At 65.4% G+C, this 21,363-nt stretch overlaps 4 protein-coding genes across 6 annotated transcripts; 2 read left to right on the forward strand and 2 right to left on the reverse strand.

Moving 5' to 3' along the window:
- Positions 1–6: 6 nt before the first annotated feature.
- On the forward strand, positions 7–1,774 carry KRTCAP2 (keratinocyte associated protein 2). 2 transcript variants are annotated; one of them, XM_054179159.1, is made up of 5 exons: positions 7–256; positions 722–876; positions 953–1,016; positions 1,355–1,421; positions 1,550–1,774. In XM_054179159.1, the coding sequence occupies exons 1-5, from the start codon at positions 22–24 to the stop codon at positions 1,668–1,670; spliced, it is 642 nt and encodes a 213-aa protein (XP_054035134.1). In that variant the 5' UTR covers positions 7–21; the 3' UTR covers positions 1,671–1,774. The 2 variants fall into 2 exon arrangements, with proteins under 2 accessions (XP_054035134.1, XP_054035135.1); XM_054179160.1 differs by lacking the exon at positions 7–256 and adding an exon at positions 474–568 and having other exon boundaries at positions 1,550–1,770.
- A 1,751-nt stretch (positions 1,775–3,525) lies between these two features.
- On the forward strand, positions 3,526–3,933 carry DPM3 (dolichyl-phosphate mannosyltransferase subunit 3, regulatory). The gene has a single exon (XM_054179165.1). The coding sequence runs from the start codon at positions 3,637–3,639 to the stop codon at positions 3,913–3,915; it is 279 nt and encodes a 92-aa protein (XP_054035140.1). The 5' UTR covers positions 3,526–3,636; the 3' UTR covers positions 3,916–3,933.
- A 4,155-nt stretch (positions 3,934–8,088) lies between these two features.
- Positions 8,089–12,086, reverse strand: SLC50A1 (solute carrier family 50 member 1). 2 transcript variants are annotated; one of them, XM_054179141.1, is made up of 6 exons: positions 11,986–12,086; positions 11,223–11,300; positions 10,509–10,632; positions 10,250–10,411; positions 10,045–10,164; positions 8,089–8,615 (listed from the first exon to the last, which is right to left on the reverse strand). In XM_054179141.1, exons 1-6 carry the CDS (start codon positions 12,045–12,047, stop codon positions 8,514–8,516), a joined length of 648 nt encoding a protein of 215 aa, XP_054035116.1. In that variant the 5' UTR covers positions 12,048–12,086; the 3' UTR covers positions 8,089–8,513. The 2 variants fall into 2 exon arrangements, with proteins under 2 accessions (XP_054035116.1, XP_054035117.1); XM_054179142.1 differs by lacking the exons at positions 11,223–11,300; positions 11,986–12,086 and adding an exon at positions 11,064–11,214.
- A 1,287-nt stretch (positions 12,087–13,373) lies between these two features.
- On the reverse strand, positions 13,374–16,812 carry EFNA1 (ephrin A1). Its single transcript, XM_054179143.1, has 5 exons — positions 16,699–16,812; positions 14,735–15,030; positions 14,569–14,634; positions 14,226–14,276; positions 13,374–14,048 (listed from the first exon to the last, which is right to left on the reverse strand). The coding sequence occupies exons 1-5, from the start codon at positions 16,809–16,811 to the stop codon at positions 13,933–13,935; spliced, it is 642 nt and encodes a 213-aa protein (XP_054035118.1). The 5' UTR covers position 16,812; the 3' UTR covers positions 13,374–13,932.
- Between the last annotated feature and the right edge of the window lie 4,551 nt (positions 16,813–21,363).

Below are 21,363 nucleotides of genomic sequence, written 5' to 3' on the forward strand. Positions count from 1 at the left end.
GGGCGGGGGGCGGCGGCGCGCATGCTCCGCGGGACCCTCCCCGGCGGTAGCGGCGGCGGCAGTGGGGGGGCGGCGAGGGGCGGTGGCGGCGGTGGCGGCGGCGGGGCGGCACCGGGAGGATCTCGCCGCATCTCCGGGCCCCCCGCCGCGCCGGGCCCGTACGGACGGCAGCGCGGATCGAGGAGCGGCGCCCGGAGTGAACCCCGGGGCGAGTTGAGCAGGGCTGAGCAGGACACCCTCGCCGGGACCGGGACCGGTGCTGCGGGGGGGGGGGGGATGTCCCGCACCCCGGTCCGCCCGTTGCGCCTCTCCCTTCCCGCCGCCAGGGGGCGCGAAAGAGCGAGCGACAAGCGAAAGCTTGCAGCTCCGCCCCCGTCCGCCAGGGGGTGGCCGAAGCCCACCGGAGCGCTGCGCACGCGGGGCGGGGCGGGGCCGGGGCCGGGGCGGGGCCGCGCGCGCAGCGCCCCCCCCCGCGCGCTGCCGCCGTGTCCCTGGCCGCGGGGCGCGTGCGCAGAGCCGGGCACCGGCACCGGGACGGGCACGCGGGCGGCGCCGCGGGGCACGATGGGTAACGGGGCACGGGGTGGGGGTGGGGGGCGGCCGGGGGGCGGCTGAAGGGTTGGGGGGGGGCGGGGGGAGGGCGCTGCGGGGTGGGCACGGTCCGGTCGTGGCGGTCGCCCCGGTGCCGGTGGCCTTGCTGAGGCGGTGCCCGCGGCCCCAGCCGTAGGTACGGGCACCTCCCTGGCCCTCTCGTCGCTGCTGTCGCTGCTGCTGTTCGCCGGGATGCAGATGTACAGCCGGCAGCTGGCCTCCACCGAGTGGCTGACGATCCAGGGCGGGCTGCTGGGCTCCGCGCTCTTCGTCTGCTCCCTCACCGTATCCTTTCGGGCGGGGGGCGGCGGGGCCGGGCCGGCGGCAGCGTCCCCGTTCTGCCCCTTGACTCCCTAGCCAGGCCTTCAACAACCTGGAGAACCTCGTCTTCGGCAAGGGCTTCCAGGCCAAGATATTCCCCGAGAGTAAGTGCTGCGGCGGGGTGGGGAGGGGATGGGGGTCGCAGGTCATGGAGCCCCAGAGTCGTTTGGGCTGGAAATGCTCTCTTGAGACCGTGGAGTCAGCCCCACGCCACCACGGCCGCTCAACCGTGTGCTCCTGTGCCATGGCCACACACTTCTTGAGCTCACCCCCAGGGATGGTGACTCCACCACCCCCCTGGGCAGCCTGTGCCAGTGCCTGACCCTGGCAGCTCCACCCTGGGCAGGTTTGTTTTGCCGCATCTGGCCCCTGCTGTTCTGAGGCTGACACGTCAGGGCAGCGTGGCTGCAGCTTTTCTCTCTCCTCTCTTCTCCCCCTGCAGTCCTCACCTGCCTCTTGCTGGCTCTCTTTGCCTCTGGCCTCATTCACCGAGTCTGTGTGACCACCTGGTAAGTCCAGAGCCTGCCCTGGAGGGTGGAGGGCAGCTGTGGCTGCTGCCAGGGGCCCTGATCTTGTAGTGAGGGCCTCAAAGCTGAGCCCAGCCCTCGAGGTGACAAACCCTTTTCTTTCCTTGCAGCCTCATCTTCTCCATGGTTGGCCTCTACTACATCAACAAGATCTCCTCCACCCTCTACCAGTCCGCAGCGCCTGTCGCTGCTCCCACCAAGGCTGTTGGCAAGGGCAGAAAGAGGAATTGACGTCCTGCTGCCCCTTCCCCTGGGCAGCCCCCTCCCCACTGAGCCAGACTGGGGGTCTCAAGCCACCCAATAAAGCCATTTCTTTGTAGCTTCTTGCCTGCAGCTGCCATGGGGTTGGTTCCTCTGGCAGGTCTCAGATCAGTTCCCTCGCACCGCTGAGAGCCCCTGGGTCACTTCTCCAGGCTGCAGCAGAGCCCTGAGTGGGTTTTCAGTGCCTGAAGGAGCTCAGTGCAGGGCCAGTGGAATGTGGCAGAGGTGGGTTGACAGCCACTGACCCCCCCCACCCCCATAGCCTTGCAGGGCTGATGATGCTTTGTCTGCCTGGACCTGCAGGAGAGGAAAATCCCAGCAGAGCCAGGCAGGTTGGAGCAGGCTCTGGTGCCTCAGGGGCTTGGCCCAGCTGGAGGCAGGCAGCAGGGGGGCTGTGGGGGTCCCTGTGGCTCGGGACTGTGGTGGGTGATGGGGAAGGGGAGCTGTGGAGAAACAACCTCCCTCCCCAGCTGCCACCAGGCCCCTTCACTGGTACAGCCAAGGCTGCCAGCACTTGGCAGAACAGTTCATGGCAGTTTGCATGATTCATGGAATCCCAGACTGGTTGAGTTGGGAAGATCATCCAGTGCCAACCCCGTGCCATGGGCAGGGACACCTCCCACCAGACCAGGTTGCTTAATGCCTCATCCAGCCTGGCCTTGAGCACCTCCAGGGAAAGGGGCAGCCACAACCTCCCTGGGCAGCCTGCTCCAGCATCTCCCCACCCTCACTATAAAGAATTTATTCCTCATCTCCAGTCTCAGTCTCCCCTCTCCCAGCTCCAAGCCATTGCCCCTCGTTGTGGCACTCCCAGCCCTTGTCAAAAGTCCCTCCCCAGCTCTCCTGGAGCCCCTACAGGAGCTGAAATGAAGCTCTAAGGTCTCCCTGGAGCCTTCTCTCCTCCAGGCTGAACAGCCCCAGCTCTCCCAGCCTGTCCCCACAGGAGAGGGTCTCCAGCCTTCTGACCATCGTGGTGGCCTCCTGGCCCCTCTCCAACAGGTCCAATGCCCTTGGGCTGGGGGCCCCAGAGCTGGACACAGAGCTGCAGGGCAGAGCAGAGCAGAGGTGCAGAATCCCTGCTGGTCACACCGCTTTGGATGCAGCCCAGGAAAGCGCTGCCAGAGCTGTGGCAGAGCTCCCATCGCTGGGGTCGTGCACGGCCAAGCTTTTGGGGCTCTGAGCAGCCCGACCCAGCTGGAGATGTCCCTGCTGCCTGCGGGGGGCTTGCACCAGATGACCTTGGAGGGTGGCTCCCAACCCGATGCGTGCCGCGACTCCGTAACAAAGGCACATTCGCGCCCGCCCCGCGGTGGGCAGGGGGAGCCCTGGGGGTGGCCGTGAGAAGGGCCCAGGGCCGGCGAGCCGTGGGAGGGCTGGCAGGGCCAGCTCCCACGCCAGTCCCCTGCTGCCTGCCGCGGCCGGACGCGGAGGAAACCAGATGCTTCCTGCGGCCCCGGCGGCGGCCGACAAAGCCCGGCGTTTCCGCCGGCACCGGGCCCGGGAGGCCGGCCCGCGGCGCTGCCGCCCTCCGCCCCGCCACCAGGGGGCGCGCCGCCGCGGCCCGCCCGGCGCGCTCCGTGACGTGGCGCCGGCTCCGCACTACGGCTCCCGGCGGCCCGCGCGCCCAGGCGCTGCCGTGACGTCACCGGCGCGACCGGGGAGAGCGCGCGCTGGGCCCGGGACCGAGCCAGGTGGGGGAGGGGGGAGAGGTCGGGGGGCTGGGACCGCAACCCGCACCGGGACCGCAGGGCGGGACGGATTCGGGAGGCCCAGGAGGAGGCCTTGTGCCGGGGCCGGCTGGCGAAGGCCAGGAGGGGTCCGGGGTCCGGTTCTGTTCCGGAGGTCCCGGAGCGGACCCGGTTGGGGCGCAGCGAAGCGAGGCCGGGCGCGGTCGGGTCCGGCGCGGTTCTCACGGCGCTTCTCTCCGCAGGCCGTCATGACCAAGCTGGGACAGTGGCTGTGCGGACTCGCCCTGCTGGGCTCGGCCTGGGCCGCGCTGGCACTGGCGCCGCCGGGGCTGCGGCTGCCGGCCCCGTTCCGGCAGGCCCTCCTGCCGCTGCCGCTCTACCTGCTGGTGGCCTTTGGTTGCTACTCCCTGGCCACCGTGGGCTATCGCCTGGCCACCTTCAACGACTGCGAAGAGGCAGCCGTCGAGCTGCAGGAGCACATCAGTGCGGCACGGACAGACCTGCGCCGACGAGGGCTGCGCTTCTGACCCCAATAAAGCTGCGGGACTGTGGCTGCTGTGCTGCACGGTGCTCTTAGGGGAGCTGGGGGGGGCCTTCGGATGGGGGACCCCTGGGTGGTGCTGCCCTGGTTAGGGGGCCTCAGGCAGCCAAGGACCCGGGGATGCTGCTCAAAGCCTGAGGGCTGGGAAATCGCTTTTCTCCCTGCAGCGTGAGGCTGGCGTTGGGGAAGCTTTGTGGGGTCTCCACATAGGCCCAGGTCCCTTCTCAGCACTCCCAGCACCGTGCAGGGAACCTGCCCTGCCCCGGCCCAGCCTCTCCGAGCTCCTTGGAGCTCGACTCCAGAGGCAGGGATAGAAGCTGGTGAGAACAGGATCAGACCTTGCCCTGCAGGCTCACAGCGCTTGGTAGCACTGCGGGCAGAGCACATTCCCAGCTGCTTTCAGATGTGGTTCACACCATCAGGTGGGAGCTGGAGAAGACTCATCCCAAGCCCATTGGCCGTGTTCCAGGGGAAGGAGGAGAGAGCCTGGCTGGGTGGAGCAGGCGGCATAGCTTTTAAAATGTAGAGCACCCAGAGCTCTGTGGTCTCCCCCGGCCTGCTGGGGCAGCTCAGCCCACGCCGGGGGGCTGCTCCCTGCTCCTGCTGGCTCAGTAGCTGAGCTGCCACTCCTCTGCCCCCCTCTCTCCCTCCCTCCCTCCCTCTCCCCACGGGCAGCAGCAGGCAGATGCTGGCACAGCACTCTGTGCTCCAGCAGGAAGGGGGACAAGCAGCATGCAGCATCCCCCGCTGCGGGTGGGTGGCCCTGGCCAGCCTCTGTCCGGGGGTGCTCCTCTGTCCTGGACTGGGGGGTGCCGAGATCCATGCTGCTGGCCTGGCTGGAAGAGCTGTGCTGCTGGTGGTGACACATGCTGGGGCCTGCCTTCCTGGCAGCCTCCCCAGCTTCTTCACATACCTGCCAAAGGACTTTCTTGTTTTTAATTATCCACTGCGCATCCTTTCTGCAAAAAGGAGCAGTTGGTATCATGAGGGAGGACTCAGGCTAATTAGCAGGAGCAACTAATTAGCTGTTTCCTGAGCAACAATGGCAGCTCAGAGCAGGGTGGGCAGCTCCCATGGTCTGGCCTCTTGTGTGGCTCTTTTGTGGGGCTGGCACCACCTGGTGCCCAGACCTCAGCCTTGGCACAGAGCAAGGGCAGTGACCCTCTGCGGGCTGCTCGCAGCCCTCCGCAGGCTTACTCCTAACCATCCAGGGGCTCCTCCTGGCCGCTCAGCTCCCCAGCCCCAGCAGCTCTGCAGGCAGCAGCTTCTCCCTGCAGGGACATGTGCCTGCCGGGAGCGTTTGTGTCCCCCAGAGGTGCTCCACTCGCCTCCGGCCTCGCGTGTGGGGCCACGCCACGGCCACTCCCGGCAGCCGGAGCCACCGCTTGGCAGCCAAGTTTCTGCCTGGTGCGTCAGCAGGGAGAGCTGCCCCGTGCCAGGACGGGCAGGGCCTCCCCAGCACCTTCCCAGAACAGTCACAGAATCAGCCAGGGGGGGGAAGAGACCTCTGAGATCATCGAGTCCAAAAGACCACCCAGCCCTCGCTAATCAACCAGACAATGGCACTGAGTCTCTTCTTAAATACCTCCAGGGATGTCAACCCCACCCCCACCCTGGGCAGCCCATTCCAAAGGGCAATCTCTCCTTCTGGGAAGAACTTCTCGCTAAGATCAAGCCTAAACTTCCCCCTACACCGCTTGAGGCTGTGCCCTTTTGTTCTGCCACTGGTTGCCTGGGAGAAGAGACCAACCCCCACCTGGCCACAACCTCCCTTCAGGTAGTTGTGGAGAGCAATAAGGTCTCCCCTGAGCCTCTTCTCCAGGCTCCCTCAGCCTCTCCTCATGGGGCTTACACTCCAAGACCCCTCCCCAGCTTTGTTGCCCTTCTCTGGACATGTTCAAGCACCTTCACCCAGGCTGGGAGCTGCAGCCTGCTTGCTGCTGGGGGCTGCTGTGGACCGGGGAAGTCATTCTGCCCCTGAGCTCAGCACTGGTTAGGCCACACCTTGAGTACTGTGTCCGTTCAAGAAAGATGTTGGAATGTGTCCAGAGAAGGGCAGCGAGGCTGGGGAGGGGTCTGGAGCACAGCCCTGTGAGGAGAGGCTGAGGGAGCTGGGGTTGCTTAGCCTGGAGAAGAGGAGGCTCAGGGGAGACCTCATTGCTGTTTACAACTACCTGAAGGGAGGTCGTGGCCAGGAGGGGGTTGGTCTCTTCTCCCAGGCAACCAGCACCAGGAGGACACAGTCTCAAGCTGTGCAGGGGGAAGTTTAGGCTTGATCTTAGGAAGAAGTTCTTCCCAGAAAGAGAGATTGGCATTGGGATGGGCTGCCCAGGGAGGTGGTGGGGGTCAACATCCCTGGAGGTGTTTAAGCAAAGCCTGGATGAGGCACTCAGTGCCGTGGTCTGATTGATTGGTTAGGGTTGGGTGATCATTCAGACTTGATGAGCTCAGAGGTCTCTTCCAACCTGGTTGATTCTGGGGGGGGAGTGAGCAGGGCGCTGGGGTGAGGCCCTGGGGCACAGGCACCTGCAGTGGGCGAGGGGAGCTGCAGCTCTGCAAGCCGCAGTGTCAAGCTGGAGCATGCCAGGCAAGCCCAGCAGCAGCCCCAGCTGGGGCACCGCAGCCGGAGCTCGGCCTCCCTGCAGCCGCCCCATGGCCCTGTGCTGCCTCTCTCCTCTCTATTGATTTTTCCCAGGCCAGGCTGCGAGGTGTAAGTGAATGTCTGAGCCTGAGCTCAGCCTCTGCCAAGGTCCTCCTCACTGCTTCCTTAATCCGGCTTGCGTCAGCCAGGCTGCAGGACCTGCCCAGGCTGACCAAGGGGAGCAGGCTGCAGGACCTGCCCAGGCTGACCAAGGGGAGCTGTGGGGAGCAGGCTGCAGGACCTGCCCAGGCTGACCAAGGGGAGCTGTGGGGAGCAGGCTGCAGGACCTGCCCAGGCTGACCAAGGGGAGCTGTGGGGAGCAGGCTGCAGGACCTGTCCAGGCTGACCAAGGGGAGCTGTGGGGAGCAGGCTGCAGGACCTGCCCAGGCTGACCAAGGGGAGCTGTGGGGAGCAGGCTGCAGGACCTGCCCAGGCTGACCAAGGGGAGCTGTGGGGAGCAGGCTGCAGGACCTGCCCAGGCTGACCAAGGGGAGCTGTGGGGAGCAGGCTGCAGGACCTGCCCAGGCTGACCAAGGGGAGCTGTGGGGATCAGGCCTCTCACCCGTGGTGGTGTGGGGAGACTCCCACAGGGCTCTGTGGTGGCTCTTGTGCAATTTGGTCACCCAAACACATTCCTGTCCCTCTGCTGATGCTCTTGCCTGATAACTTAATTCCAGATCATGGTTAATTTGTTAATCAGGGTTGGGTGGATGCCAAGGGGCCGCTCGATGGTGTGGGCTCAGGGAGGGTTTGCACTGATTAGCAGCTTGCCAGCCTGGTGGCCGTAGCCAGCCCTGTGTCTAAGCTGCAGAGCAGCTTTGTCTTTCCCCTCTGTGACTCTTGTCATAGGATCATAGAATTGTCAGGGCTGGAAGGGACCTCAAGGCTCATCCAGTTCCAACCCCCTGCCATGGGCAGGGACACCTCACACCACAGCAGGTTGCTCACAGCCACCTCCAGCCTGGCCTTCAAAACCTCCAGCGCTGAGCCTTCCGCCACCTCCCTGGGCAGCCTGCTCCAGGCTCTCACCACCCTCATGGGGAACAACTTCTTCCTAACATCCAGTCTGAATCTCCCCACTTCTAGTTTTGCTCCATTCTCCCCAGCCCTGTCACTCCCTGACACCCTAAGAAGTCCCTCCCCAGCTTTCTTGTAGCCCCCTTCAGACACTGGAAGGCCACCAGAAGGTCTCCTTGGAGCCTTCTCCTCTCCAGCCTGCACAACCCCAACTCTCTCAGTCTGTCTGCACACTGTGCCCAGACTGCTGCTCAGAGCTGGGGGTGGGACGGTGGTGGTGTCACAGCAGCCTCCCCAAGCAGTGCTCCAACCCAGCCCTGTGCCCACTCCCTTCCTGGGACTGATGCTTCCTCACTTCTGGAGAATGAGGGCTGCTGAGGGGGGCATTTTTCAGGAGCCCAAGGGGATTCCTGGGGTCAAAGTGGCTGTGGGGACAAGAGCTGTCCCCGGTCCACAGCCAGCAGCGAGGAGGGAGGGGAACAAGAAGCAGGTGCTGGGAAGGCTCTGATTTATTCAAAGGCACTTGAAGTGGTACAAAAGAGAGGCAGAGCTGCCCAGCAGCCCCAGCCCTGCGCTAGGGCAGAGCTGTAGGCATGGAAGACTGCACAGGGTCCCCAGGGACGGGCAAGGGTGCCCAGGAAGGGGTCCTGGCACCCCAAAGGCATTGCTGAGACCAACCCAACCCTCGCTGAGGGACCAAAGGCTGGAGAGCTGCCGCTGAGGGCAAACCATGAGGTGCCCTCCTCGGGCCCTGGAACCATAGGGAGCTGGCAACCCTTGGCACAGCAGCACCACAGCGGCAGCTTGGGGCTCAGCAACTGGTGCCAGTCCCTGCTGGCAGAGACTGGCAAGGGTTGGGGAATCCTTCATTGGTCCGTGAGCATGGGTGGGCTCCTCCTTTGGGGGTGGGGGCCAGCAGGACCCCCTCAGGCATGCAGGGGCCTGTAGGGCTTCTCCTGGCCGGGAGGGTACCGCCAGAAGAGCCAGAACCGCACGACGCTGGTGACGATGCCAGGCACGTTGGGGATCTGGGGGAGGAGGGGGCACGGCTGGCAGGGGAGGGGGGAGGGCTGGGGAAGGCAGGAGAGGATCTGCCCAGCTCGCAGCTCCCCTCCCCCGCCGCTCCTCCAGCCCCTGCGTTGCTGGGGGAGATTTATTGGCCTTCTACCATCTAATTAATTAAAATCAATACTCATCTCGCTGAGCCCAGGCAGAGGCTGGGCTGTGCGACACGCACGGAGCCAGAGCGCGCCCGGCCCCACGCCACCCGCGCCGCCGAGCGCCGCGCAGCGGGACCGGGACCGGGGGAGGGCGGGATGGGATGGGATGGGGACTGGCTGGGATGGGATGGGGACTGGAGAGGATGAAATGGGACTGGAGAGGATGAAATGGGACTGGATGGGATGGGATAGGGACTGGAGAGGATGAAATGGGACTGGAGAGGATGGGATGGGGACTGGAGAGGATGGGATGGGACTGGAGAGGATGAAATGGGACTGGCTGGCACCAAATGGGACTGGATGGGATGGGATAGAATGGAAGGGGATGGGATGGAATTGGGACGGGATGGGATGGGACTGGATAGGATGGGATAGGACTGGCTGGGACAAAGAGGTACTGGAGAGGATGAAATGGGACTGGCTGGCACCAAATGGGATGGGATGGGATGGGATGGGATGGGATGGGATGGGATGGGATGGGATGGGATGGGATGGAAGGGGATGGAAGGGGATGGAAGGGGATGGAAGGGGATGGAAGGGGATGGAAGGGGATGGAAGGGGATGGAAGGGGATGGAAGGGGATGGGACTGTGTGGCACAGAGAGGGACTGGATAGGATGAAATGTGACTAGCTGGCACCAATGGGGACTGGGTGGCACCAAAGGGGACTGGATAGGATGGAATGGAATTGGGACTGGCTGGGACAAAATGGGACTGGGTGGCACAGAGAGGGACTGGATGAAATGGGACTGACTGGCACCAAATGGGACTGGATGGGATGGGATGGAAGGGGATGGGATGGAATTGGGACTGTGTGGCACAGAGAAGGACTGGATAGGATGAAATGCGACTAGCTGGCACCAAAGGGGACTGGGTGGCACCAAATGGGACTGGATAGGATGGGATGGAATGGAAGGGGATGGGATGGGACTGGGTGAGATGGAATTGGGACTGGCTGGGATGAAATGGGACTGTGTGGCACAGAGAGGGACTGGATGAAATGGGACTGACTGGCACCAAATGGGACTGGGTGGCACAGAGAGGTACTGGATAGGATGAAATGGGACTGGTTAGCACCAAATGGGACTGGCTGGCACTGAATGGGATGGGATGGGACTGGATGGGATGGAATTGGGACTGGGTGGCACAGAGAGAGACTGGATAGGATGAAACGGGACTGGCTGGCACCGAATGGAACAGGAGAGCATCCCTCAGCCACCCACCAACCCCCAACCCACCGTGATGTAGGGGTCGTGGAGCTGCAGGCCGTAGAGCGTCCAGCTGGTGGAGGCCAGGAAGGTGGTGACGGTCAGGGGGAAGGACAAGCAGCGTGTCGACCTGCTCTGGACAATCTTGGCCTGCAGAAGGATGTATCAGGGCTGGTCCTTGGGTTGGGCAAACCCAGCAGCACCACAGGCAGTCCCCCCCTAGAGCCCCACGCACCAGGTCAGCCAGAGGGGAGAGGTACATGCTGATGGTGAAGGCGCTGCAGAAGAGCCCCAGGCGTGCCAGGCGTGTCCGGGGGTCGGCAACCAGGAGAGTGAAGTAGCCATAGCCAGCGGCCAGCACGGCCAGCAGCAGCAGGCTCCGAAGCAGCACAGGGAGCTGGGGCAGAGGGGAGGAAGAGGAGGAGGTCAGTCAGGGTGAGGGCCTCTCCCACACACCCCCCCCCAGCATTGACCCAGGCAGGCCAGACCCCCACCTTGGCAGGGCTGTAGTAGAGGTATGCCAGGATGTAGAGGGTCTGCAGCGCTGCCCCGAGGGTGTTGACCACGATCAGTGTCCAGTCCTGCTTCAGGCAGCCGTAGCCCAACCAGCTCAGGTTGCTGCAGGGCAAACAGCACAGATGCTCAGTGCTGCAGGCTGGGGGCTTCTGCCCTCCCCCATCGAACTGCAGAATGGTTTGGGTGGGAAGGGACCTTTAAAGGTCATCTACTGCAACCCTTCCTTGCAGCCAGCAGAGACAGCTGCAGCTGCAGCAGGTTGCTCAGAGCCCTAAACCACCTGACCTGGACTGGTTCCAGGGATGGAGCATCTCCCACCTCTCTGGGCAACCTGGGCCAGGGTCTCACCACCCTCAAGGGTAACAAATGTTCTCCTTCTCTCCAGGTCTGACCCTCCCTCTTTTCATTTCAACCAGCACCCTTTGTCCTGCCACAAGAGGCCCTGCTGAGAAGCCCCTCCCTGGCTTTTTTCCCACCGTCTAAGTACTCAAACACCACCAGAAGGTCTCTTCTGGAGCCTTCTCCAGGCTCACCTGACCTCACAGCAGAGGGCTTCCAGCCCTCTCATCATTCCTGTAGCCTCCTCTGGCCCTTCTCCAACAGGTCCATGTCCTTGTGCTGAGAACCAGCCCCCTGCTGAACTGGATGTGACCCCTCCCCCCTCCCCGACTCAGGGGCCGACCCCACGGTACTTGACATCAGTGGTGAGGAAGGGCAGGAACTGGATGTTCTCCACACTCTTGGTTGCCAACATCTGGCGCATGTCAGACCTAGGGAGAGGGAAGGCAGCAGCCTCCTGGGTGCCTGGTACCACAGGGAGGGGGGCTGCAGTGCTGGGGGGGGGGGGACAGGAAGGGCTGCAGTCCTTGCAGCCAGCAGGTACCCCCTCAAAACATGCACCACTGCACCAAGCCCCTCCCCCTCCCCAGTCCTCTATTCCCTGCTGTCCTTTGCCACCCTCCCAGCCCCAGCCCCACCAAAACCCAGTGCCTGCTGCCCCTCAGTTCCCCTTCCATTGCACCCCCTGAACTGGACCCAGTGCCCCCAATGGATGTCACTGCATCCCCTGAGCTGCCTCAATGGCCTCCTCACTGCACCCCCAAAGCCCTACAACTATCTCTCCATGCCCCTATTGCAGCCCCTGAGCTGCCCCATGGCCCTCCCTGTGCCCCCCCACTGCACCCCCTGGGCTGCCCCAGTGTCTTCCCCATGCCCCCCATTGCACCCACTGGGCTGCCCCACTGCCCTCCTCGTGCTCTCACTGCACCCCCTGGGCTGCCCCAGTGTCCCCCCATTCGTCCCCGTTGCATCCCCGCTGCCCTCCCCCTGCCCTCCATTGCACCCCCTCGGCTGCCCCAGGGCCCTCCCCCTTGCACCTCCCCCCCGCCTCCCTTTAAGGTCCGCATTGCACCGGCCCCGCTGCATCCCCCGCCCCGCGCCTCCGGTGCCGCTCACAGGCCGGTCCCGAACATGGCGAGGGTGAAGGCCAAGCAGGCGGCGGCGAGCAGCGGGGCCATGCCGGGCCGTGGCACCGGGCACCGGGGGCGGGAGCTGCCCGCGGCGGGCGGGGCGGGACGCACTACCGGGGAGGGACCGGCCGCGACATCGGGCGCGGAGCGGGGGGAGGGGGAGGGCGGACACCGAGCAGGCAGCCTGCGGAGGGGAGCGCCCTGGCGCCGAGCCAGGCAGCCCCGACACCGCCGCGATGGGCACGGGGCGGACCCATGAGGGGCACCCCACAACTTGGGGGGGACGGACCGCGGGGGTAAGGGAATGACGACCCCAGCAGCGCAGCCCAGCCCCCGGTGCAGGGTGCCCAGAGCTCCAGGACCCTGTGTCCCTTCGGTCCTCCATCCCTGTGGCCCCCACGTCCAGGAGCCTCACGTCTCTGTGACCCCCATGTCCCTAGGATGATCAAGCCCCACAGACGCCCCCAACCTCCTCCCCCCCGGGCCCTGTGATCGCCGTTCCCTGAGCTTCCACCTCCCCAGGATTCTGCATCCTCGGCGCCTCCCCACCCCCCAGCCCCCATATGCCTGGGGTCACACATTCCTGCGATCCCAATCCCCCCAGCCTCTCACCTCCCCAGGTCCCTCCCGCCCCCAGCAGCTCGCACAGCCCTCTCCCTCTGATCCCAACCCCCTAACACTCCTCACATCCCTGAGATTCCCGCTGCCCAGGGAGCAAGGACCCCACAGGGGATCCAGCCCGGCTGAGCGCCCAACCCAGCCCAGGGGGCTACGGCGGCACCTCCAACCCCCTCCTCACCGCTGTCACCAGCGGGACAGTCACTGCCCCAGGCTTGGAAGCTGATCCCAGTGCTCGAAGAAAGGGGGGAAACCCCACCCCCAGCCCTCCCCCCAAGTCCCTGGGAGGGCTTTGTGTCACCAGATAAAAACAACTGATAGCAGCCAGCCCTGCTGTGGCACTTTTCCACTTCAAAGCCCTGAGCAAACACCAGCCAATTAATTAATTAACCAGCACAAATGCCCCGCATGGGCCATTCCTGCACCGACCATTCCTGCTCCCAAGGCCAGGTGAGCCTAGCCCCAAGGTATGGGGGCGGGGGGGGGGACCCCCGGCCCTTTCTCTCTCCCCCCCTCCCATCCCCCCCCGAGCCCAGGTGCTCAGCATGGCCTTGGTTATTTATTCAAGACAAAGGTATAAAAAAACTCCGTGTTAGAAAGCTGTACAAACCGGGGGGGGGAGGGGGCAAAGCGCCCGCGGGGGGGTGGGTACTGCTGGGGGGGGTGGGGGTGGTTTGCCTCTCTGGCACCCAGCAGGGGTGTAGGGGAAGGGGGGGGGAAGTCCAGGCTTAAGGGCAGTTCTCACTGCCCCACCCCCCAGGGTGAGGTGGGATGAAGGTTGGGGAATGGGCACAGCAAGGTGGGGAGGGGGATCGTTTCCTACAGCCCCACACTGCACAGCTGCCAGGCATCTCCAGCACATCCACGCTCTGGTTCACACCAAGGGACCACACACAGCCCCCAGGGTGCCGCCTCAAGGGCCAGCACCGTGTCCCTACCTGCAGGACACATCAGTCTGAGCCCCCCAGTGGGGAAAGACCCAAGGGCCAACCGTGGGCAAGCTCAGCTCCTGGGGCAGGGGTGCCAGCCCCCTGCCCCCCTCCAGTCCAGGGTACACGCAGCCCCTTCCAGTCCTGGGCTCGCGCTCAGCCTCCGGCTCCCGACACCATCCTGCCTGCAAGGGCAGCTGGGGAGGCCCAGGGGCTCTGGGCTGCTCAGCTCAGCTTTGGACCCTCTGGCCCTCTAATACTGACAAATCCTTTCCTTGCCCAGATGTGCGCAGGGCAGGTCAGCCTGCGGCATGCCTGAGGACCACGGAGGTCCTGACCATCCCCAGCGGCTGCAGCCTTGGTCCATCTGGGCACGGTGGGGCAGCTCACAGCCCCTGTGGCACCAGGAGGGGCAGGAGGAGGCTGATGAAGGTGAAGGGGCTGCTGCCTCGCATCGCCGAGTTCTGCCCCACGCTCCTCAGCACGTGTGCAGCTGCATCGTCTGTGTGGGGAGAGAGGAACTCTGAGTGGTCCTGAGGGGAGGTGCTGTGCCCCAAAAGCCAACAGCACACTGCCCCACGCAGGGGGGCTGCAGCTAGCCCCACTCCCCTGGGAGCAGCAGCTGAGCTCAGCCCCAGCGGCCACCCAAGACCCCATCCACCCACAGCCACCAACCTACCTGCCTGGATCTTGCCCTTCTGGGTAGAGGCAGGGACAGGGGGTGCCTGAGCTGCAAAGGAAATGCAGGGTCAGGCTGGTGGAAGGCAGCTCCCCAAACCCCCACAGCCAGGTCTCACACCAGAGGTCACCTCCCCATGCCCCCCACACCCCCAGCAGCCAGCACCTTCCCAGCCAAGCCACATGTGCCCACACCCCAGGGCTGGCAGGGGGCCACGGCCTGACCATGACTCAGCTCAGGAAAGGCCGAGCTGGGCACCGACACTGGGAGCCAGAAAGAGATGGGGAGGAGGACGTGGGTGGCATGGAGGGGGTGGGTGTGGGGGTGCCCAGGCAATACTTACTGCCTTTGCCAGCCACTGTCACCTTCAGCTTCAGGCACGCTTCCCCGTGGTGGTGAATGGGCTTGGCTGAAAGGGACACCGAGGGGTCAGAGGCAGAGAAGCCCAGCAGGGACCCCAGACCCAGGGCAGACACCACCCACCTCCCACCACCACCCCAGGCACTCACAGATGTAGTAGTAGCTGCGCCCCTCCTCGAACTCCTTGCCCAGGGTGAAGGGGGTGAAGCGCTGGAACTTCTCCGAGAACTTCTCGGGGCCGTGCAGGGCGCTGGGCTTGTTGCACTCCCAACGGATCTGGTCCTTGGAGCGTGGCTTGCAGGCCTGGTACTCCTCCAGCTCCACCAGGTAGAGGGTGTAGCGCTCCATGAGCCGGGGGTCCACGCTCCCCTCCTCGTAGTGCGGGCAGATGATGTCCAGGTACTCGTTGATGCGAACCACCACGGTGTAGTCACTCCACTGCAGCCTGGGGCAGGAGGGAGGCAAGGGGTCAGCTCCAGCAGGGAGAGGTATGGGGGGGGAGGGGGAAGCCTTTCCCCTGCTCCCCCAGATCTCCTCTGATTGACCAAGCAGCCCCCTGCCCACAGCAGCTCCCCAGAGCCTGAGATGGGGCAACCTTCAGCCCACCCTTCCCCTCTGCAGAGTGCTCACAGTGCCCAGGCTGGCACTGGGAGGAAAAGCCCACCCTGGACCAACCCCATCACACACACAGAGAGTAACCTCCATTGCCAGCACTGCCCCACAGCCCCAGCAGCCAGGGAGCAGGGAGGGGACCCACTGGGACGCTCACCCTGCCCGGCCCAGCACTCCCAAAGCCAGGAGGCGTCGGCAGCGCCAGCCTGTGGGACAGCTCCCGCCCGTGGGGCAGCCAGCCTGGCTCCAGCCCTGCTGCTCCCCACACCTCACCCGGGGGGTAGGGGGGACTGGACTGGCAGCCAGGCAGAGGCCTCTCTGGGGTGCCCTCACTTCACTGGCTGCAGTGGCCTTGGTGTGGCACGGTGCCAGACCTCCCTGCCAAGACCCTGCAGACCCTGGGGCATGGGGCACGACACAGAGCCCTACAGCGTGTGTTGGGGAGGGGGTGTGCCTGGGGTGGGGGGAGTCTTACAGCTGGGAAAGACCACCCAGAGAGGGGACACCTCTGCAGTCCAGGGAACATGGCTAATAACCCAGCCTTGTGGGCTGGGAGCTGGGCATGGGGGCAGCTCTACAGCCTGGGGGTCATGCCACAGCAGGGGGACACAACCTCTTTAGTTTATGGGGCACAGCTGAGAGCAAGGGGGACCCCAAAGCCTAGGGGTCACAGCCTGCAGTCAGGTGAGGATGCAGCCCTACTGTTTAGGAGTCATAGCTGGTGGCAGGGACACCCCTAGGGGAGGCTGGTGCCTAGAGGGGAGCTCCCTAAAGCCAAGGGGGAGCAATCCCACCATCTAGGGGGGCTCCAGTGATTTGAGGCGCAGCCCTACAATCAGGGATCACGGCCTGGGAGCGACCCCTACAGCCTGAGGGTCGAATGAGAGTCAGCCCCACAACACCAGCCCATGCCTGGAGGGGGGAAGGGTGTTGGGGGGCGCAGGTCCCGATCAGTGTGTCTCCCCCCGCACATCCTGCCCGAGCGGCAGGGGCTGGGGCCAGACCCGTGTTTGTCAACAGTTTCCCTGTGCCCCGGCGCCGGGGCTGGCGCCGCGCCACTCCCGCGGGGAAGGAAGAGGCCCCGTTCCCGCTTGGCCCTGGGAACGGAAAGGCTCCCCCCCGGTTCTCCCCCCTCCCAACCCTTGTCTACACCTGGATCGGCCGCGCCGCTCCGCGGCTGCGCCCCGGGACCGCCCCGCCGTGCTCAGCACCGACCCCGCCGCCGTGGAAACCGCAGTACCGTCACCCCCCCCGACCCCGCCACAGGGCTCGCCCCCGTCTCACCGAGCGCGACTCCCCCCTCCCCGAGCTCCAACCGGCCCTCCCCGGGCTCGACATCTCCCCTCCCCAGTCCCATGGAGCTCCGTCCCCGCCGCACGCCCTGGACAAAGGCCGCCGGGGAGCGCCCGGCCCCGGCTGGGGGGAGCTGCGCCGTCGGCGCCCTCGGGGCCGCCAGGTCCCGGTGCTGGGGGGCAGGGCGGGGGGGGTTGGCTGCACTCACCGGGGATTGGAGCTGTTCCAGTAGACGAGGTGGTGTCCAGGCTGGGGCACCGCCGCCCAGCACAGACCAAGCCCCAGCCCCAGCAGGGCGAGGGGCACCCACGGCCGCTCCATCCGCTCCACCGGGCCAGCCCCACGCCCGGCCCCTGCCTTAAGTACGGCCCCGCCACCGCCGCCGCCCCGCCCGGCCTCGCGCCCCGCCCCGCGCACCGGGGCCGAGACACAACAACAACACCGGCGGCGCAGGTTGGGGGTGGTCTCACGCACGGCCGGTACCGGGCAAGGGCTCGGACTCATCGGCAAAGGCTCCGGGGGGGTCGGGATGCCGAACCTGGCTTGGGGGGATGGAAGGTCCTGCCCGGTGGCATTGCCTCCCGGGGTCCTGCGTGGCAGGGGGGAGTCCCCGGCGGGAGGTGGTGCAAGCCCCAGGGGCTCGGAGCAAAGGGGCTCAGGGGCCGGCGATGTGGTCCAGCTGAGGGGGGACGCTGCAGGCCTGTCACCCTCCCAGCCCTTGCCATGGGAACCCCTTTACCTGAAGCGCTGGGGGCCACCCGGAGTCCCTAGGAAAATGAAGCTGGGGAGCTGCAGCGGCTGCCCAGAAAGTGCCGAGGGCTGAGAAGTGCTGGGGGGCAGCACCCACCCCCACATCCCCCCTTAACAGCTGCCTCTGCTCTGCCAGGGCTTTGCCCCCCCACACGCATCCTCCACCCTGCTCTCTGGTTGCTTCGCTTTGTGATATTGCCCCTTCCGTGCCCTCCCTCTCCCCCCAACCCCCCCCCCAGCACAGCGAGGGGGGGAGGGGCTGCGGGCGCTGCGGGCGCGTTGCCGGCTGCCTGGCTGGGGAGCGTGGTGCTGGCTATCTGCTCCCCATCTGCCCCCAGCACCGATCCGTCCTTGTTAAAGCCGGCGGAGCGATGCTTGCTCCTGCCCGCGCCCGTGTTGTGAAGTGATAACTCAGCCGCATTTGCAAAACAACTTTCCTCTTGTTTATTACATAATGATCCATTGATTGTGGGTAATGTTGCATGCCCGCCGCTGCAGCCGTGCGAGGAGCGCTCCCCTGGCACGCTGCAGGGGGGCTCGGGCAGGCGCCCGGCACCGCGGCTTGTAACCAGAGAGTTGGCTTCTGGCGGCTCTGGCGGCTTGAGGGCTTCCCACGGGGCTAAGGCTGCGGGGCTGGGTGCCCCACATCCCACCCGCATCCCCTAATATCCCAGCCTCGCTCCCCACCCTCGGCTCCCCAGGGGAGGGGGACCTGCTTGCTTTTTTCTCCCCCTCCCTGTCTGCGCCAGGCCTGACATCATCTCCTGCGCCATAATAGCTGTGCGAGGCCTCCTGCTCCCGGGAAGTCGGCGCTGCCGTGGCTTGTACCGGGGAGCACCTCCTGGAAACACCCCTGGGTGCCGTAGGGGCCGCAGGTCGCTGGGATCAGAGAGCCAGAGCTTGGCATGTGCAGACAGGCAGCGGTGGGAGCTGGTCAGCACTGCAGCCGTTTCCCTCCCCAGGGTCCTGGTATCCGCCTGACGCTGGCCCCACCGTGGCTGAGCCAGGCCGTGCCTGTGCCAGGTGCTGGGGAAACCGAGGCAGGGAGCAGCGATGTGGGGGCTGTGCAGCACTTGGACAGTCCAGGCTGTTCCCCCTTGTAAGGCTGGTGCAAGCCCTGGGTGAACAACCACAGCGGGAGTGGGATGTGGTACTTGGCCCCGTGGCCTGAGGGACTCCCTTGTTTTCCCCTGTACTGTGATCCCCAGCCTTGGGGCAGGGCCACCAGCGCACGGAGACAGGGCTAGAAGTGAGGCCGTGGGGACCTGGCCAGGCCCCAATGTCACTGCCCTGCCTGGCCCACGCAAAACGGCAGCGCCAACATCGGTGACTGTACCGGGGGAGGAAGGACAAGCCCCCTGCTGGGGACAGCTGGAGGGCTAAGCTGGGGCCGAAGGGTACCCCACTGCCTTCCCTGATGGTTCACCTGGGGCTTGATGGTGGGGAAGAGCCATGGCAGGATGGGGTGGGTGACTGGCAGGGTGGGCAGCACCCAAAGCAGCAGCAGGGGGTGCGGGTGGGTGTGCCAGCAGTGGTGCACACGTGTGTGTGCAGTCAAGGCCATGCCACCTGGCACATGTGGGTGACGGTGGGTCAGTGCCCGCGCAGGCAGGGCTGCTGCTGCTGCACCAACTGCAGCTTTGCAGGACAAAGGTGAAGCCATTTCGCGCCATAAACACTGGCAGCGGAGTGGCACGGGGCAGGTGGGGCCGGCCAGAGGCCACGGAGCTCGTGACAAACCCTTTATGGTTCTCTCGGCTTGGGACACCCAGGTGCGCCCCAGCCCCTGCCCGGGCTGACGTCACCGGGGTAAGGCTGGGGGAGGAAGAGGAGCAGTCCAGTCCACGGCCAGGAGCGAAGGCCAGGGTGACGTGCTGGGCAGGCTGCGTGCAGCCCGGCAGGTAGGCACGGCTGGATGCCAGGCTGTGCGTGGAAGGGGCAGAGCCACATCCCCAAGGCCAGCTGCCCACGCCACGCGTGTGGCCGGAGAATGAGATGCACCCAGCCCTGCCTGCGAGGACAGATGCTGCCATGGGGTGATGCAAAGCCTTGTGCCACATGGCCGGTCCAGCCACACACCCTGTGCCCAGAGCTAGACGGCCTGCCATGGTTGTAGAAGCTCCCCAGCGCCTGGGGGGCACTCGACCCTCGGTACTGGAGTCTCAGGGACAGCACCCCTCTGCCTTGGGGCAGCTGGGCTTGTGGATCCCCTGTCCCATACCCCAGGAGTCTCCTGGCTGGTCCAGGCTACCCCCAGCATGCCACACTGGAACTTGCCCGAGGGCATGGAGTGGAGCAGGGCTGGGCAGCCAGTCCCCACCGAGCTGGCAGCACTGCCACACATGCCAGGGAGCGGTGCCAAGGTCAAGGCAAGCAGCAGGAGGGATTTTGCAAGCAGAGCTCGCTGTGCCACAGTGTGCCAAGGTGGCCAGCTCAGTCCCCTGCTCCCTGCCACAACATAGCAGACAGCAGGGCTGCCCCAGGCTCCCCAGCCCACTCTGCTGTCTGCTGCCAGTGTGGCCCTGCATAGGCACAGGGGCTGTGGCTGATCCCCGCAGCCAGCGTCCAGGGTGGGCATACAGCCCTGGGCAGTGCCAGGCAATGCTGCCCCAGCCAGTCCCTGGCCACGCCATGCCCAGCCAGACACCAAGTGCTGGGGGCACCCCGAGTTCCCCTCGGGAAAGGGGTCCAGGGCAGAGTCCCCGGCCCCACAGCGGGCAAGGCCTGCAGGAGCACGGGGCGGGGGGACGTGGGGAGCCCAGGGCAAGGCAGGAGTGCTCGAAGGACCCGTCTGACGGGTTCGCCGGCTCTTCCCGCACCCGGGCAAGCCCGGGCCGGCGGGACGCGGAGCCACCGCCCAGCAGCGCCCGCTGGGGTGGGGGAAGAGCGGCAGCACCACCACAGTGCCTGTGGGGACCCCTCAGCAAGAGGCCGTGTCCATGACACATCAGTCCCCACTGGGAGAGGAGCTGCAGCCCCCATCCCCGGACCCTCCCTGCCTTGTGGGGAGATCGGTTGCCCCCCTCCCTGGGGACAGTGGAGCCCCCCAGCACAATGGGGTGCCAGGGACAGGACCCGCACGGCTGATCCCTTCATCCTCCGGGACTGCGGGGGACTAGAGGTGCTCCACATCTCACACCTCTCGTGAGCCCCCCTTAGATGTGACCCCCATGACCACGAGATCCCTGGCCACAACCCTCTCCCCATGTACCCCCTTGCCTCACCGGAGGCACTCGGGGGGAGCTGAAGGCATCTCCCCAGAGCCGCCGCACAGACAGGCGTGTGCCAGATCCCCCCGACGCCAGCAAGAGCTGGCATGCCCAGCAGAGCCAGACATACCGGGGGGGGCTGATGTGGGGATTCCCACGGGGCTCCCAGGCACACTGGGTGCCATCCCACTGCCACTCGCCCCCTGCAGCAGACAGGGATGGCCAGAAGAGTTCCTCTTGTGCCTGCTCCTCCCGGGGCTGCACCTAGCCACCGTCCCCCAGCGCTCCCTGGGGGCACACACCGAGGGCCCTGCCCGTGGCTCCACACCTCCCTTACCTGCGGGTACTGCCTGCTGTCCGTATGTCCTCCTGCGGGCAGCACCGTGTCCCTCCGTGCCAGTGCCCTGGGGGGTCGATGACGGGGGGGGGGGTGGTGGTGGTGGTGGTGCAGAACCGGTGGGAGGCGGGGGAAGCACCCCGCGACCCCCTGGAGCGCCCTCGTCGCCGGAGGTGCCGAAGCTGTGGCTTGGAGCTGCAGTGCCTGGGGCTGCTGAGGAGGGTGGCACAGGGAAGGTCAGCACCTGCTGCTCGCCGCCCTCCCCTGACCCCTTACCCCGGCTGGAGCCCACGGTGAGAGGCAGGGCTGGCCGCCGGCTGGCTGGGAGCACCTCACCTCACACCGCTCTGGCCAGGGATCGTTTTGTTTGGGTTGGTCGGGGTTGGTTGGTTTGTTTGTTTGTTTGTTTGTTTTAAATCCTTTTATTTAATTATCTCCTTTTTTTTTTTAATAGACTAAGAGCAGAATATGAAAATCACCAGCCAAAGCACTTGAAAAAAAGGTTGAGGACTTTTTTTTTTCCGCCCCCCCCCCCCCGTTTGTTTTTGTTTCGTTTGTTCGTTTGTTTGTTTTTTTT

This window comes from Dryobates pubescens (assembly GCF_014839835.1).
Source record: "Dryobates pubescens isolate bDryPub1 chromosome 41 unlocalized genomic scaffold, bDryPub1.pri SUPER_41_unloc_1, whole genome shotgun sequence".
Classification (NCBI taxonomy): Eukaryota; Metazoa; Chordata; class Aves; order Piciformes; family Picidae; genus Dryobates; species Dryobates pubescens.